We start from the raw sequence: 19614 nt of genomic DNA on the forward strand, positions 1-19614 counted from the left end.
TGCATTTACAGTAGGCAAGGTTGACAATGACACCCCACCACACACACACACACACACACACACACACACACACACACACACACACACACACACACACACACACACACACACACACACACACACACACACACACACACACACACACACACACACACACACACACACACACACACACACACACACACACAGTCCTTTAAAATGTGCAACTGCAAGTGCATTATGGTTATTCAATCAACTACCCATCAAAACACTCTCTTATAAGTCTATCTCCCTTTAGTGTTGATATTATTAACTGAAACTAACTAGGCCTGATAAAAAAAATTTGTTAATTGAAATAACGCGGAAATAAAATAAAATATTAGATGGAAAATATTTAATATAAATATAAAGATTTAATATAAATATTAAAGAAATTATAAAAACGACAAAAGCACATAGCAAGATGACTAACATTAAACCAAAATTAAAAACAATGCTGAAAATATAAAAAATAAAGCTTATTTAAAATATTAATAAATACTATAATAGTGTCATTTTAATATTATTTATATACTTTCTCCCATCCATCTCTTTTTATCAGTTAGTTCTTAAAATTCTGACCATCCAAAAATAATTGTCTTGTGTTCTATTGAAAAGAGAGACCAGGGCTATTGTTGTCACAGGGAAGTTTAAAATCACACCGGCTTATGTAACTAGCCAAACGTCCAGTCACACAGATTTGTGTTTTATGCAGCAGTGGTTTTGTATTTTGGTTTCAAACACCAAATCCTTAATGTCACTTTTGTCAGTTCTGTCCTTCAAACCAAATTTTCAATATAATTTATTTTTCTATAGTGTTTGGAAGAACACAATAAAACCATTTGGCATAAATTCAGGCAATAGTCACCTATATAATGAATGCAGATTTGAAGTTGTCACAAGTATATTTAAAGTGGCCAGTCTCCCTTCACTGCCAAACCTTTGCATCACCAGTGCCTCTGCTTCAGCCACTCAGACAGGTAGGCAGATCTTCTTCAGGCCCGACAACAGCTCAGGATGACAAGTCCACACAGAATAGTTGAAGAATGACAATTGTACTTTTGACAGAGAAAAATCTCAAGCCATTAAAGCAACTGTTGTCCCCACATACCACATGAAGCGCAGCAGTGTTTATTATGACTATGGCTTTTTATGAAGTGTATTACTCATAAACTACCACTCCAGAAACTGTCCAAACGAAAATGTCTTTCTGTTGCTTTGGTGCTTTTGTATTTCTCTGAGTGAAGAGGCTTTCAGCATCTGTGACCCCTGTGATCCTGAACAAGCCTTGAGTCCAGCACTCGCTGTCTTAGGATGCAGGTCTGACACATGGTCATGAGGCTCTGCCTCAAAGACTGCCAAGCCGCTCAGATCAGAAGGAGGATGGGAAATTCACAGTGCCAGCCAGCAGGCCAGACTCTGAAAGGAATCCCTTGCCGTCTGGAGCGCGTTGCTGGCAGACAGTTTGTGCTGGATTGCCAAAAGCCCTTACTTTCATTAATTTATTTGCTGGATCTTGGCTTCATCTTGGCTTTTTGGGGAAATGAGACTAATAAGGCAAGTTGATTCTTGGTAATTTATGTTGGGTTGGTATTCCCATAACAGCAAGAATGTTATGCACAGTGTGCGGTGGAATAAAATGTGAGGAGTAAATAAATTTGGGAAATCTTCCTCGATCTCTCTACCTGCATTACCAGTCTATGCAATAACATGCATTGTTATTCTTGGCATATATATATCTAATACACAGATCCTTTAGTTCCCTGAAGGGGAACTCGCGCTGTGTCGAAAGATACTGTGGGAATGCCTCTGCGTGATTGCGTTGTAAAGCACGTGTGAATTCAGTCCATGATGTCATGACCAGGAAACTGTAAAGCACACCCAGACCAAACAGCGCTAGCTTCTGTGTCTTCAGCAAATGTTGAAATAGCTTGCCCCTTTGGTGTTTGTCTGTCTTGGAACAGGATTTTGAGTATGTTAGAACAGGAGTTTATCACCATTGTAATAACTGACATAAATATGGCGAGCAAACAGCAGTTTAAACCATGTGCTTCTCCCTGCCCTAGATACAGTATATCACAGGTGGGGGTGAACATTGTGAGCGTTTTTTGTTAAAGGGTTAGTTCACACAAAAAGGAAAATCTGTCAGTATTTACTCACCCTCATGTTGTTCCAACCCCGTAAGACTTTCGTTTATCTTCGGAACACAAATTAAGATATTTTGATTAAATCTGAGAGTTGTCTCACTCCTCCATAGGCTTCTAAGGGATCGAAACTTGCCGGCCCATAAAGTTTGTAAAGATAATGTTTAAAAAAGTCCAAGTGACTACAGTGGCTCAACTACAAGTTTATCAAGCGACGATAATACTTTTTGTATGCAAAAAATGGTTGAGCCACTGTAGTCACTTGGACTATTTTAAAGGAGTCATAACCTAGTATTACCTTGGATACCTACGCTCTATTATAGTCTTTCAGGCCCTTCTAAAAAAGAAAAGTGGAAAAAAAATAAACACAGGTCATTTTAATAATGCAAATGATTGGTGGCAGGAAGGAGGGGGGTTGACACCGCAGGTAACTTCAGCATATCATTCCAAAATGACATCATGGCGCAAGTTGTGAATGAACCCGACCTGGCCGCGACCTACGGAATTCAACCGTATATGCACGAGCCAGACTCTGAACCTGAGCTGGAAAGGGAAGATGTAGAGTCGATGGAAGGACGTCTACATCAACATGTCTCTGAATGGTAAAGACAATCATTTTGACTGAGACATACATTATATCTTTTATTTAATGTAGATTACATTAACGGAGATGCATTTATGAGATGATAGTCTACTTTTTTTATCAGCTTACAGTGGTTATTGAGATCAACGTTTGCTATCATGTGGTGTTTTTGCCTTGTTTCACGTTGTGTTTTTTTAGACATTCAAATTTGTGAACGATTCCGGCGTAAAATGATTAGCACAGACACCTAACGTTAAAGGTGCCATGTGTAATGTCTGGCAAAAAAAAATCAAGTCATACTCCACATTCCATACCAGATGGGGGCAGTAATACCTCCATAAAGTGAATTGGTCTACGCTAGAGTAACAGACGAGAAACGGCATAGTCTCTATGCTCCGCCCCTACCTTCACAACAACCCTAGAGCCATAGAGGAACGTTGGGTGATGTCAAGTGATTTTGAAACATGACATCTTTTTTGTTTTGTTTTTTGTTTTGTGATCAACTTTTTATTGTCTTTAGAAATAACATGCATTCAAAAAACAGACAGGGAAGGGGGAGCAACAGACATATTATCCATAATTTAACAATATGAGAGAGGAAAAATAAATAAATAAATAAAAATATATAAAAAAAGTAATAAAAAAAAATATATAATATAAAAAATAAAATAAAAAAACACCTTTATATAGTAATTCCTTTATATAGTCCAATATGTTGGAAGAAAAACATTCAATGGTTCTAGGTTTAGCCTTGTTAATTCGTGCTGTTGTACATTCACAAGTCACTATTTTATGAAGACTATGAATCCAATATGTTTTTGCACACATGTGCGGGGTAAACCAATTCTGTATAATTGTCTTTGCAGCTGTAAACCCAGCAAACAACATTCTCTTTTGCAGTGAACTTACACAGGAGTCAGAATCGTAACATGACATCTTCAAGCTACTCCCCTTAACCTTGTTCATGTTCGTTTTGTTCATATTACATTTTGAGTTGTATATACACATTGTTTGAATTAAATTAATTTGACAGACAGCATTCAGTCAACATCATTGGTCAACATCAGACAGCGCACGTGAACCGATCATCTCTACTATAGTCAAACAAACACGAACACTGTTGAAAGATACACTGTTCGCGCCACAAGTTGTTCTCCGTCCTAAGCGACCGAGTCATTGAATGTGAAACAGCGGCTGCTGTCGTCAGCGAGCAGCAATATTCAGACAACGAGGGCGCGCGTGCCGCGCTGATACCTCCGTTTCAGTTTCTCGAACCCGCGCAGTGCGGCGGTCAGAACACGGAGACCATTCTGCCCCTAGCTATGCGTGCGAAAGCATGGGGAGCGATCCCGGGCGTGTCAGAATGGGTGCTGAACGTTGTAAAACAAGGCTATGCGCTGCAGTTCGCTCGCCGTCCCCCGCGCTATCATCCTTCAGCCATCCTTCCGCTCTCTTCCCTGAATTGAAATGAAGTAGTGGGCTGTACTTTCCACACGATTGACATCAGGTTCAAGTACGCCCACAAGCCGTGCGAGTTATTCGTGTATTGCAGGTTGGCTGGTGGTTATGTTGCCCGCATACCGCCTCCCATGGCCGAAACTGGTATTACAACACCTGTCGGGCCGTGGCTAGTAATGCTAATGCTAATTAAGGTTGATATCTCTGCAGCACTATAACTTGATATTTTTTTAATGACATCATCGCCCTTATTTCTTCTCATTCTTTTGAAGTGTGTAGCTCATTTTTGGGATATTTTTACCTCAATTTTTACACATGGCACCTTTAAGCCAGTGGGAAGGGTTGTAGAAAACCGCGTCATTAAAAATGAATTTAATCCACTGGTCCCTGACAGCTTGGTCCGTTCTTGGGAGAGAAAACATATTTAAGTTACATGTTGATTCTGGCAGTCGTCAACAACAGAGCAACTCACGTGTGCACTACGTTTCTGCATCTTTCGCAAATGAATATGAGGGGGAGAGGGGCAGGGCGGGCTTCCTGCAGCATAGGTCTGCGGTGTCCATATATGGTATATCCGGCCCCGTCTTGACGTCAAGTCGGGGCTGGAATTAAAATCTCGTATTTGAGTGTGCGAGCAAGTGGGCTGGTTTACGAACCCAGGGGTAAACATCGCTTCACTTTTACATATCAGCTTCCCGGCCAGTGTATAATCGTTAGGCAATCATAACATACATTGATTCTCGTGGAAAAGTGAAAATTACAGGTCATGACTCCTTTAAACATTATCTTTACAAACTTTATAGGCCGGCAAGTTTCGATCCCATAGAAGCTCTTTGATGAGGACGCCTTGGCACGCATTCCTCGCACATTCCTTGGTCTGGTCCCGCTGCTGCTGAGGCACAGTGGCGACTTTTGTTATAGGGTTTGCAGATGGATTTGGTAGAGCCTCATCTGCTGGGTCCGGTGCTTTATCTCAGAGTCTGGAAATATGCACAACGATTTCTTCCACCCTGGTACTGGAAGCACCGGTACTGCAACTATCCAGCTCTGAGGAGTTGGATGTTGTTAGTATCGAGACAGGTGATACTGAGGACTCTGAACCTGATACTCCTGCATACGAGCAGCTGTAACGACTGCCTATCATAGAAGATCCAGAGAAATTTCTCACTCTCAAAACAGTTCTGCCTGCCATTTAGTCTCTCAAAAGAATTGGAGAAATTTGCCTCCCTTAAAATTTGCACCTGGCATGGAGCCAGGTTACGTTCCCAAGGTCCCCACTAATGTGGCTAGATCCATTGTGCAGCAGGCATTCTGTCCTCCTCCTTTCCGGATGTCTGACCAAGAGAAGCTGAATCTGCTTTGCCCAGTCAGGGCATTAGATGCTCATGTGCACTAGTTGTTTGTGTTTTGGGTAAACCCGGAAAGGGTTCCCAGTATCTAAGCAGAGGATGAGCAAATGGGTAGTCAAGGCTATCTCACTTGCATACGAGTCGGCCAGCTATGATATACTTATAATATACTTCAGATAAGTGTTGTCACGGTACCAAAATTTCAGTATTCGGTAACGATACCTGTGAAAATCCACTTGCTCGGATTTTCTCCACGGAGAAGGCCGATGAACATAAGTGTCCAGTGCTCGCACTCGACACAAGAGGTTCAGCTTTTCCTGGTCCGATGAAGTGAATGGAGGAGGACAGAAAGCCTGCAGCACAATAGGCCTCGGAATAATGGACGGCACCTTAGGGACGTATCCCTGTTTAGGGTATAAGAATGCCTTGACCATCCCCGGTGCGGACTAAAGGCAGGTGGGGGAAACCGGAAGGGCCTGAAGGTCTCCGACTCTTTTGAGGGACGAAATAGCTAGCAGAAAGTTGGTCTTAAATGTAAGAAACTTCTCTAAGACCAAATCTAAGGGCTCAAACGGAGCCCCAGACAGGCCTTCTAAAACTATAGAAAGGTCCCAGGCCAGTACCCTAGGGCGAGTTGCAGGCCTCAGCCTCAGCCTCAGGGGGTCTCGACCCAAATATGTACTACACATCGGGGTGGAAAGCCGCAATGGCTGCCACGTAAACCTTCAGAGTGGATGGACATAAACCTGCAGCAAAGCGATCTTGTAGAAATTCCAGTACTGTGTTAACTGGACAGTTAACTGGAACCCACTGCCGCTGGTGACACCAAGAAGTGAAAACTTTCCATTTTAGTGCATATAGTTTCCTCGTAGCGGGAGCTCTGGAGCTTAGAATGGTCTCAACAACCTCGGTTGAGAGACCACTCTCTATGAGTTGGGCCCCCTCAGAGGCCAGACCCACAGTTTCCAAATCTCTGGCCTGGGGTGAAATATTGTGCCCCCTGCCTGAGACAGAAGGTCTCTCCTGATCGGGATCTCCAAGGGAGGGCCGTCGAGGAGATGAATTAGGTCCGCAAACCAAATTCGCCTCGGTCAGTGTGGTGCTAGTAGCAGAAGGCTTATTCTGTCTTGGCGGACTCTCTCCAGAACTCCTGGGAGCAGAGCAACAGGGGAAAATGCGTACAGATGTAGCCTCAGCCACGTCTGCACCATAGCATCCAGCCCCAGGGGGTGAGTGAGGGAGAACCAAAGTGGACAGTGCGTCGTGTGCCGAAACGTGAACAGATCCACTTCTGCTTAGCCGTAAAACTCCCTGAGGTCTGGGAGCTGAGTGGCCTTCCATTAGCCAGCCGGTGATGGAAGCATGTGTCGCGATCGCAACTCGATGGCAAAGAGCTCCCAACACCGGACCCTGGGACAGGAACCATTGTTTCCTCCATATAATCAAGGTGCTGAGACACAACCGAATGATCTTGATCGTACGGAGTGGGTTTCCCCTCGGGGAGAACCCTCTGGTCCTGAGCCACCACTGCAAAGGTCTCATGTACAGCAGGCCAAAGGGTACCACATTTGACGCTGCTGCCATGAGGCCTAACAGTCTCTCGAACTGTTTAACAGTGCGTGACTGGCCTAGCTTTAGCTCTTTCGTGGCTGTGAGGATAGTGGCTACACGAGCGGGCGATAGGACGGCTCGCATTGTGACGAATCCCAGACCACACCAAGAAAAATGGTGTTCTGTACTGGAGAAAGCACACTCTTCTTGGCGTTGAGCCTCAACCCTAATTTCTGCATATGAGCGAGGACGACACCTCGATGCTGAACCTGCCAGAATCAGCCAGTCGTCTATGTAATTCAGAATGTGTATGCCCTGCAGCCTGAGCGGGGCCAGAGCTGCATCTACGCACTTCGTGAATGTGCGGGGTGATAGAGCTAGACCAAATGGAAGTACCCGATACTGGTATTCTTTGCCCCCGAAAGAAAACCTCAGGAACCTTCTATACTAAGGGAGGATGGAGATTTGGAAGTATGCGTATTTCAGATCTATCGTGACAAACCAGTCCTCTGATCTGATTTGCGTCACAATCGGTTTGAGTGTCAGCATCTTGAACTTGAGTTTCTGAACTGAACGATTCAAACGACGAAGATCTAATATGGGACGCAACCCTCCATCCTTTTTTTGGAACAATGAAATAATGGCTGTAAAAACCCGATTCTCTGTCGGGTGAGTACACCTGCTCTATAGCCTCCTTCGCTAACAGAGCTTTCACCTCTTGCTCCATTACCAGAGCCTGCTCGGGACGTACTAACACAAGCAACACCCTTTTGTAGCGTGGAGGGCGAGAACCAAACTGGATTCTGTACCCTCTTTCTACTATATGCAGGACCCACTGAGATATATTTGGCAGATTCTTCCACTCTGTCAGAAAATCTACTAAGGGAACCAGCCTCTCGCTGCTGGCCTCTGGTTTAATTGAGTTAGCCCTGAAGCATACTGGCAGGAACCGCTCGAACTGACTGTTTTTGAACCCCCCCTCAGAGGGCGCGAGTCTGACGCAATGACGAGTTGACACTGCACCAGAAACTCGCTGGAGGCCGCTGCGCCCCGAGGCAACAAAGGGTGGCGTGGTTGCCAGAGCGCTCATGCCCAGCTGCCCCAGGGGGTTGGACACGGCGAGGGAGACATTTTTTAAAAGCCTCTGACTGTTTTTTAGCCTCCTGGAACCTCTCGACGACCGAATTAATTGCCTCGCCGAAGAGGCCAGAAGGATCAACAGGTGAATCTAGCAGAAAATATCTATCTTACTCTTTTATTTCAGCAAGATTAAGCCAGAGGTGCCTCTCAGTGGCTACAAGGGCTGCCATAGACCACCCCATATTGTTCTGGTGGTCTCCTTAGCAGCCCAGCCCTGAGAGATAAATCTGTGGCCCAACGAAGTTCTCGAACCTCATCGGGCCCCACTCCCTCACTCCTGTCCAAATCCCCCAGCAGGTCAGCCTGATATGCTTGGAGCACTGCCATAGTATGAAGACAGGCTCCGGCTTGACATGCTGCCGTATATGCTTTGCCCACTAGATTCGAAGTAGTTTTTATTGGTCTAGTGGGCAAAGCCGAGGTCTTCCGGGGCGATGCTGAATGGAGAGACAGATAGCTCGCGAGTGTCTATTCTGCCCGAAGCATGGTCCCATAGCCATACTCTCTCAACCCCCTTATTTCTGAATATACATGCACTTGGGGGCTGAAAAGTTGTGGAAAGAGGTGGCGAATCCTCTTCCCCCCTGATTGTGTCACTGTCAACGCTTAGCACATCTACCTCCTCGGAGCTAGAGCACTGAATCATTGGGCTCTCTCCCCGGGCGGAAGAAGCCGCAGCACGGGCTTCCGACACCCGAGAGAGAGAGCACTGGATCCCCCAAGTAAGGGAGGAGATAAGGTTCTCGGACCCGTCTCCACCCCACTCTGAGAGATCCTTTTGCGATCCCCAGGAATGCATTCTCCGTGCTGCCTTGGCAACACCGGGTCCTGCACCCTGAGGAGCGAGAGCCTGGCCACTTTCCTCAAAAAGTGACAGGCGGGAACGGAGCATGCGAAGCGGAAGCTTCTCACAATGTTGCCAATCAGCCCCCTCGAAGACTGATACCGCATGCTCCACTCCCAAACACATCACACAAAGCTTGTGTGTGTCTCCACCCGTTAAATAACGCGGGCAGGGAGAAGCACAGAGCTTGTATAACTGTTTCGCCATTCTTTCACTCAAATACAATCGTACAGACAACAGTAAATAAGACAGACAGGTTTGACACAGATCGCTTGCTGAGGCAACAGAAGCTAATCCCGGTTTCACCGGATGCGCTTTTATCTCTTCCTGGTCATGACGTCACCCGCCCGTGACGTTCATTCTTTCCATTGGACTAGTTGACATAGATGCTTCAGACGCATTCACACTGGGAGCGTTCCCAAAGCGTCATCGACGCATCGTCTCGTTCCCTCGAAAGGGAACTGCAACGCGCTTAGAATAAACAGAACAATATTGGCCGATTGTGTGTGGACACTAATATAGTTATCATCCTTGGTGTGAGCGGGCCTTTATATTTTTTTCCAATTCTGAAATCTGTTAAATAAAAAAACTATTCTGTGGATAAATTGCATAGATTATTTGTATTAATACACACAGGAGAACTTCATACAAAAAAACTAAAATCACAACATGTGCATATGCACATGAAAGTGTTCTTAATCTTGTTCTGTTTCTTTTTAAATGAACGACTGCACACCAGAGGCTAGTAATTTGAATCTCATCATATAAGGGTTTACCACACAACCATTAATTTACTAGTCTCAGCCTCAGACATTATGCCTATGCACCATTGGCTGAATGTCTGATGTATAAGGCACTTAAAATGGAAAGAACTTCAGGAGTTTCAAAGTTATCATTCTTCAGGATTTCCGGGAGAAGTGTGTGTCGTGTTCTTTAACAGTCCGTCTGGAAAAAAAAGACGTTGTGATGCCAAACCCCCTCATGGAAGAAGGAAGCCGTTGTGTTTACAATGAGTATTTATCAGAATCAACTAAATGTTGGATTTTCAAAAGTATCTGAAGTTTACGGCACAGACTAATGTGCAATTAATTACTTGAATTAATTATTGGTTGCATGCTGGTCTGTTATTGTACGGACATCAACTTTACATTTTCACGCCCCTAAACATGACGCTGAACAAAACGGATTGTGCTTGGTTACTTTACATAACAGTCTTTGGCCTGAAAGCTGCTATGGAGTCCAGACCTTCTGCTGTCAGTCTGAAGGTTTGGATATGCAAGACCAGGAGAGCAATAACGCACAAGCTTCCATTGGTGAAGTGTGCAGAAGCCTACACTGGGAAGGGGCCTACTGGCTGTTCAAAAGCTTTTCTGTGATGGGTAGAGTTAGGGTAGGGGATAGAATATACAGTTTTTACAGTATAAAAATCATTCTGTCAATGGAAAGTCCCCAGAAAACATGGAAACCCAATGTGTGGGGGTGTGTATGTGTGTAGACATAGCTTTTTCACACTCTTCATTTCTGTCTGCTCTTTCACCATTCTTCACATCAACAATAGAATTACAGATCCTGAAAACCATCAGTCATGTTTATACATCCCTGCATTATTAATCTCTTTATCTTTGCATAATCACTGATAAATTAAATGTCTGGACGCTTCAAAGTCATATTCCCCAGCTCAATGCCATTTTATCCTCATCCAAATACAACCTAAAAGAGAAAATATCATATGGCCTTGTCAGGGCTTGTCATGATGTCATTGTCCGTAGAGTGCTTTGAACTTAATTCAGCGACTGACAATTGAACCACCAAACAAGAGGCTCTATATATAGCTTTGCTTATCATTCCTAAACAAAGACAGTCGTGCCATAAAGTCTGTCAATATTCAGATGATCTCAGAGCAGTGCTAAGCTGCACACTCATCCTCATTTTCTTGCGTAAGCTGCCTGTGGACCACATTGTAATCTGGCACCTCTGTTCACATTCATGCGTTCTGTAAGAGCAGGTCATAGTTCAGAAGAATTATAGTAATCTAATGACTGCTATAGTAATCAGAACACTGCTGCCAATGTGCAACAAAATTCTCATAAGTTTTTTTGCTCTGAGCTAAAGGATGACTTTGTGGTCTCACTTTGTGGTCTGGACCACTTTAAAATTATTTAAAATTTATATTAGCATTGGAATGTAATTTCAAATTTATGGACCAATAATATATTGTGCTCTTCATTTTTGTAGTAGAGAAGCATCTGTTAAGCTTCAGCTTTAAAGCAGCTATTTGACAACCCTCCATATAGGATCCATCCATCCATCCATCCATCCATCCATCCATCCATCCATCCATCCATCCATCCATCCATCCATCCATCCATCATCATATTCCTTTCCTTTTGAGTCAGGACCTTGTGAACTGATTTAGATTACATCTCAGCCATCAAAGATTGCATTTTGTGCATTTTTCTGAGGAAAAGACTGAAGACACATTTTAATTGGGAATACCTGCTGAAAGTTAACCTTTAAGCGTATGGATTACCTTAAAGCTAACACACACGGAATGAAAGTCACAAACATCCTAATTTAGTTTCCATATGGTCTTTAAGTTACGTGTGCCGTGGCATGTGTGCTTCATTTACCTAATGTATATAGTGGCATTCAGCATCCAAATACCAGGAATCGGTAACATTTTAAATAGAACAAGCTATTAGAATTTGATGCAAAAGCAATTAAGTTAATTTATAATGCAAAGTCTTTCCTTTGAGATTTTTTCAGCATTCCTTGAAATGATTTAATATTCCCTGGACTTCGGAAGTACCAACTCTTAGGTGCACTGCTTGTCCCACTTTAGTAGTCATAAATGATCTTTAAAATCTTGCAAGAACATCCTTGTACTCATGGCCGCTCCTAAAAACAATTAGAAAAGATGTAGAGTAATTGAACATTTTGTTTTAATTAACAAGATTAATGTGTTATGCTAAACCCGGTTTATTAATAGCGAGATCTAGCTTTGTGGACAAAATTATGTTGTGAAGCCTAAATACCAAATTAAAATGAGTAACAGGTCTTTCCATATGCCTTTTGCATGGTGCAGGGAATGGACGAGAGTGGGAGAATGGGTAAGAATGGGAGAGAACGTTGCATTGCTTTGTGTTTTATGCTGTATTTTTGTTGATGTTGCAAACAAGCTGAAGATGTAAGGTTAGAGAGAACTAGAGGAGAAAAGGCTCATCTACATGTTTTTGGACACACTCCCTTTTTGCTGCAGCTAAAAATAATATCAGGGTTAACTCCCTGCTGCAAAAAAACTGTCCCATACACTCCATCTTCTGCTATGTGTGTGTGTGGAACTCACGCTCCCACCTCTGTGTAGGTGATAAATGAGTGAAAGCAGTGATAGATCATAAAACACAACAGATTCATTGCTATTGTGGATCCACAGGTCATGTTGTCCTCATGCTCAGGCTTCATATAGAGTGAGGTAATATTTAGAAAGCACAAATTACTGGTCTAAAAAAGATGTTTGTTTTCTCTTTGTAATAATAGTGTCCAATGTCATAATACTAAGGACACTATGTCCAGCAGCATTATGGCCATTGAAACTGGGGAACATGTCGTCTCAGAAATGGTATCTAAAATGGCTTCTAAAATTTGTCTTTTATAACTGCTCATCAGTTAAATTATGCATTCACATATTTTGTCAGTTCACACAATTCCTGAAAATTCAGTTATCAGATATTTATTACAAAATAAAAATACAACAATAAAAAACAATAATGAAAACTATACAGTATACAGTAAAAAGCTGTTAATTGGTTAACTGTAAGTTACCAAACAGTTAAACATGTTCACTGTTTATGGTAAAGTAAATGGTTTTATGTTAAATCACTTGTATTTTTATATTGTATTATATAAATCTTAATGTAAAATTAACATAAATAATTTATTTAATATTAATATGAAGTCTAGAGATGGCTGCACCAGTCCAAGGTTTTACCATACTCATTTTCTATGCTGTATACTGATTATGCAAATGCCAATGCAGTGACCATGAGACAAGCTTCCCTTCTCTTTAGTGATATAAGAGACGATACTACTGATCCACATTGGAATATAACTGCTGGCTGGGCTCATGAGATGCCTTTTGTGTTTTTAGCTTAGATTATTTTAAACAATCTCTCTCCCCCGGAACATGTTTAAAGTCTTGCACCGCAAGCTACTTAAAATTCCTGTCATGAATCTACCTGTGGGCAGACTTTTCTGAAATCTAAGATCTTCAGGAAAACAGTAACTTCAATAAGATAAATTTGAGTCATAGTTCCCCACAGACATACTTAATATTCGAGAAACAGTAAATTATCACCCTGTTGTTCACTTATAGACAGTGGAGTCACATTGACTTTTCTCATAATAATGCCTATGTTTTATAATACAAATGCTTAATGGAGATTTATTTGTATTTAAACTGAGTCTTTACACCAAGTGCAAATATCCCGTCTTGTTGGCCGAGGCTATTTACACTAACTTCCACTAGTGTCTAGTTGAGCCAGACAAAATGACAACAGAAACTGATAACAGCGTAATGTTATCACATTTCTACACAATTCTATTTTTTCTCTCGTAATTGCGAGGTTATGTCGTAGTTCAGATTTTTTTCCAGAATTTCAATATAAACTTGTAATTGCGAGTTAAAAAAGTCTGAGTTGTAAGATATAAACTCATAAATTCTGACTTCTTTTATCAGATTTGCGAGTATATATATATTGTATATCTTAAAATTATATCGTCGCTGCCCGATGAAACTCACGTATGTCCAAAACGGTTACTTTTCAGGAAGTGAAAAAAACACAGTAATTTCAAAAGCAGTTGACGTAGCGTTGTCATACTTGGTACGACATCTTTAAACGTAACCATATTCTTGCCAGTGTAATGATAAAATCCACATTTCCACACCAAAATCGAGTTTAAATGGACATACGTGCATATTTTACAGCAACGATGGTCGATATGTGTTCTTCCGATCATTAATTAGAATGGCCAAGTCGCGTTTCATATTGACAGATGAATAGGCTACGCTCAGTTTATTAAATAGCCTACGTCTCAGTTTATTAAATGTCTACTTTTTACCTCTTAAAATACCTTTAGAATGCCAATACAACCATTATAATGCAGTATTTCACCTGCCAGAAAGTGAATATTTCGCAAAACTGCAATGGAAACAGTTTTTGCACACTTACAGTCACCTGACTTTTGGGGTCCGTATACGCAAATAATAATAATAATTATCATCATTATTTTTTACATTTATTATAGGCTAATAATACAGAGCTAAAATTATCACAAATAAACAAGATTTTGATGCATATCCAAGGGTTTGTGAGAAGTGCGGAGCTGGCACTGCATGGCACGGAGGCGCGGACGCGAACACTTCCTATCAACAGTGGAAACAACTTAAAATACTCTATAATTTCTGGTCATACAGAAAATAATAATACATTATTCGCCCTACTTTTATTTGTGTAAACTCACAATAACAAGAAAACGTTGTGCTTTTGTAAAATAAGCAATAAGCTCCTGTGAACTGGAGCACGATAACTGAAACAAAATATAGCCTATATAGGCTAAAGCTTGAAATGTCCACTTTAAAACGAACAAATTCGAATCGAAAGCTAATACTGTCTGATTATGTACAGTAATCCGTATGAAAGGTGCATTTCTCTCTAAAGGCGCATCCGCTTAACAGCGGAGATGGAGATATTTAGCCGAGACTGATTTAGAAAACAACAGTTTATTAATAAACAGCCCGATCTCATCCCAAGGTGTCATATACTGATGCTTTTGACATATCGTCTACATCCAACGCACATGGCACCCTTTAGCGTCAATATGAGACGCAGATAGATATGGGCCAGAAGGCGCCTCCTAGCGGTCTAACCATAACCCTACCCCAGACCTAAACCCAACCATAACCGAACAAAGCTCTGTGCGTGTCATATTGACGCTAAAGGGTGCCATGTGCGTTGGATGTAGACGAAATGTCAAAAGTGTCAGTATATGACGCCCTTGGATGAGACAGTAAACAATTAAAATGCCTAGTTATTTTTTCAGACACATTTATTATCATTAGCCTATAACTCACCTATAAATCATCAGTTTAAGATGAAACTTCACGAGACCGACAAAATGGACATACGCGGTTTTAATCGGACAGCGACGATATATATGTTATAGTCAGAATTGCGATATATATATATATATATATATATATATATATATATATATATATATATCGTAATTCTGACTATAACATGCAATTGCGAATTTTAAGATATACATTCACAGTTCTCTTTTTCGTTAGAATTGGAATTTAGTTTATCAAAAGTACCATTTGTTTTTTGGTTTGAACACATTTTAAATTTCATGTATATTTGTTTGAATGTGCGTGTGAGTGTGTGTTCAGCTACACCCTCCGATGTGGGGACATATTTTGGTCCCTATGAGAAAAAAAAGCTTATAAATCATATTAAATTATGTTTTTTTAAAATTATTATATATATATTTTTTTTAAATAAAGTTTTCTGTGATGTGTAGGTTCAGGGGTAGAGTTAGGGTTAGGGGATAGAATATGCAGTTTGTACAAAATAAAAATCATTACGTCTATGGAAAGTCGCCATAAAACAACATGTGTGTGTGTGTGTGTATTTCATTGAATTTATGTTCCACACAAGGTGAACTGTTGAGCATGTTGGGATGGGGCCCACTGCAGTGCTTTATTTCCTTGTTTACTTTACACCAGTCATCTGTGTTTTTCTATCTCACATTAGGGGGTTACTCATAAAAATTTGATAGCATCTTAAATTAACCATCTGCTGTTCCTTTTCCCTTTATCATATTTGATCATGCCAGGAAGTTTAAGCTTCTTAGCAAACACAACTGATTGAATCTTTTAATGGATTGAAGCCATGGTGTGCAGTTAGTAAATTAGTTTAACTGTGTAATTATATCAGAAATATTGCACTCGCCTCCCACTATAAAAAGCCTAATGAGGCATCAAGAGAAAATATTGCTGAGTAACAAGATACTCTGTGTTTTGTACCACCAACCACTGAGCATTGCTATTGTGCCCTTGAGCACTGCACTTAACACATAACTCCTCATTGCTGTTACATGACACCCCTGTTTCCCCAACCTCACTTCCCCCAAGGCACGATGGAGTCGAAAAATCAGCTCTCATTGTTTTACTGGTCCATGTTTTATCAACATGGACCTCCATGACTGGCTTGTTACCTCAAATGATGCTGACCTAACATAGGTTAGAATGGCCTGAGGCATGGCCCCACTGTAATGCTGATGTTCATTAGACTGACTGTCAGTTTGTAGTCAGATTACTGTCATGAAAATAAAAACATATTTTTATAACAAGCTATAACTGGTTGTAATTTGCCTATAAAGTGAACATGCAAAAGGTGGGCAGATATATTAGATGTACAGAAATTGGTACGTGATTGGGGTATAAATCTTGAGAAAAATGACAGAGACATATTTTTCACCATAACAATGTAGAGGAAACATGTTGTCTAGTAATGTGACAACTAGACTTATTTTAATCCGGTGAATATTTCTCAGGGTTGGTTTATTTTTTAAAGAAAGTTGCTGTAATGTAGGGTTGATGTGGGATGGGGGAGGGGTAATGCCACACTATATTGGGGTAAGTTATCACAAGGAGAACATGCCTGTTAATTGCTTTACCATTTAAATTTTGTCAAAAGAGCCTATATGTAGGAAAGCCTTTTCCCCATAATTTTGCAATTGCGAGAAAAAAATCTGAATTGTGACATAAACAATCGCAATTACCTTTTTTTCGTGTGTGTGTTTTATTCTGTGGTGGAAACAAGCTTCCACAATTATGAAACACAAAACAAAACAAATAATTGTTTTGGCCAACATGTGATTTTATTACATTTATAATATATCATTTATAATTCATTAAATTACTTGCCCGACCTGAAATTTATGAAAAATACCCTTGCTGTAAAATTATACCTTTGTTTACGGTCACCATTCAAAATATAATGTTGGAGTTCACAAAAATATTCTAAATTACAATGTGCTTTAAAACAACATACAAAATACCCGCTAGAGAAGACACATTTTTGTGTAATTTTAGTTTTAACTCAGATCCCTATGGTTCAGCCCATGTGACAACTAGCCCCTGTCTCTCCAAAGGTCCATTTACTGCATTCCGCTTTCTGACAGTTTATCACTGCTTGACACTATTTCTTGGATGCACTTCTGTATAAAGCCCCTCATGAATAAAATACATTACCTTCAAACATGTTAAATAATTGACATTTCACTTATATCAGGTGATCTGTCACTCTACATGCCAAGAGTTTCTCGCACTTTTTTTGGGTTGATTTGCTGATCCATAGTTTGTTGTAAATGTCATTGAAAGGTGTCTCAACGAAAAAGATATAATGGATTATAACGGAATGGAAAGGATTTTTGTATGAACATTTTATGTTCATAAAATTCTGATATTAACTGTACTCATCATGCTAGCATATGAGCATCTTGCTGCAGTTCTGTTGACCATCTGTGAGATTTTCCCAGAATATGTTGTGAATTCAGTGAGCATGAAATAAATTAATATTTAAAGAACATTTTATGACCTTGCCTTCTTTCAATGTACACCATGCATGAATGAAAGTTTATGTATCACCTATTTTGCCCTATAATTTCATTGGCTGCTAAAATTTGGAATTATTATTACAAAAAAATAACTGTTTTATATTTTAATATATTTTAAAATGTTTTTATGTTTAATATATTTAAAAATATTAAAATGTATTCCTGTGATGGCAAAGCTGAATTTTCAGCATTATTAGTCTTCAGTGTCACATACTGATCTGCTGCTCAATAAACATTTCTCACTATCACAGTTGAAAACAGTTGTGCTGCTTAATATTTTTGTGGAAACAGTAATACTTTTTTCAGGACTCTTTGGTGAATAGAAAGTTTATAAAAACAGCATTTAAAAATCTGTTTTTAAACATTATACATTTCTTTACTGTCACTTTGTGAAAAAACTTAAAAAACAAACAAACAAAGAAATCCTGACCCCACACTTTCAAGACAAATGTACATTATACTGCTTATTATGTGGCTACATATCAAATAAATAAAGGGGCATGAAATTGAAACTGAGTAGAAATTGTCTGTGTATTGATATGACAGGAAACTAGAAAGCTATGTAGGAAATGTATTGCCTGTGTGACAATGTTTAAATATATAGTTTCAAAATATATATGTTCAAAATACAAAAACTTTGACTGCTGAATTGATCAATAATTGATCACAATTGATCAATAAGAATCAAGTATTCAGCCGTGTAATAATATAGGCAAAGAAGTGTGTTTTGCCTAATGTAATTGTAAACCAGTTAAATGGTTCTCTTTGACACCCATCAAGAAGTTCATAAAACTGTTTCAAACTCACCAGGGCACAGTACATCTCAGGTGGGTCTCCACAGGTAATGTTGGGTGGGTCCAGAGACACTCTCAGGTATTTGGTCATATCAGTGGCTTCAGGCTGGCAGGCCATGTAATGCCAGGCCAGGCGGTCCTCCGCGTATACCTGGGACTTGCAAACATCATAGTGCCCCCATGAGGCAGGGTAATGCTGCGTGGCATGACACCAACTCACCCACAGGGCCTGTAGTACAAACACTAGCAGCAAGTACATGGTTGCGCCTTTCTTCTGATGCCTCATTAAATGGAGTCTGATAAATTATAAGCAGGCAGAGGGTGACGAGGCAGACTGCCTCTGTGGTAACACTGAACTTTAATGGGGAGAAGAGGCCGGCATCAGTGCCAGCTTTGACTCAGCTTCCTTAGACTGCTCTAATTTCATTTATGTGTTTCTTTTTGTCTGATTGTGTTGCAGGGGCTCTTGAACGTGTTTTGACAAAGTTGCGGTAAGTGCAGGTCACCGGTGTGAAAGAATGATATTAATTCCTTCTTGAAGCCATTAGTGGAGGCCATTTCAGATCATCTGCCTGTCCATCGCCATTTCCAGTGTACTCTCCGCAGTCTGTGGGGGATAAGAACAAAGAAGAGGAAAACAAGAGTGTATCAGTGGAGGAGCTGTCAGGATTGGTGTTGTGCAAATAACGAGGAGCCCAGTGGAAAAGGTGAGGAGGTGCAGGTCAAGTGCTTTCTATTGTTGAGACGGACTTCATAGAGAAATATCCTAAAAATACCTGCTTATTACGGAAGACAAATAGCCAAACATCCCTGCAGGCACAAATAGACCGTCTAAGTCTGCACATCTCTCCAACGGGCAACTCTCAATAGTCTCTCAGCAATTTGAGATTTCGAAAATTCTGTTCTAGTGTGAGGCAAGCAGTGGCGGAATGAGGTCATTATTTTTTTTCTAGATATAGAAATAGTATGCACACTTCATATTTTATAGACCTTAATGCATTTCATAGGCCTTTTAATGTCAGAGACAGAGGCCATTGTTACTAGTGCTACA

General features: G+C 40.6%; 1 protein-coding gene across 1 annotated transcript in view; it reads right to left on the reverse strand.

The window, feature by feature from the left end:
- The window catches only part of ntng1b (netrin g1b), a 54469-nt gene extending 35373 nt beyond the window's left edge, over nt 1-19096 (reverse strand). The window contains 3 exon segments of the mRNA XM_079611658.1: nt 18577-18852; nt 18855-18944; nt 18946-19096. Of these exon segments, the coding sequence (XP_079467784.1) occupies nt 18577-18852; nt 18855-18944; nt 18946-18990 (411 nt within the window). The 5' untranslated portion in view covers nt 18991-19096.
- Between the last annotated feature and the right edge of the window lie 518 nt (nt 19097-19614).

The sequence above is a fragment of the Phoxinus phoxinus genome (assembly GCF_949152265.1).
Source record: "Phoxinus phoxinus genome assembly, chromosome: 5".
Lineage (NCBI taxonomy): Eukaryota > Metazoa > Chordata > Actinopteri > Cypriniformes > Leuciscidae > Phoxinus > Phoxinus phoxinus.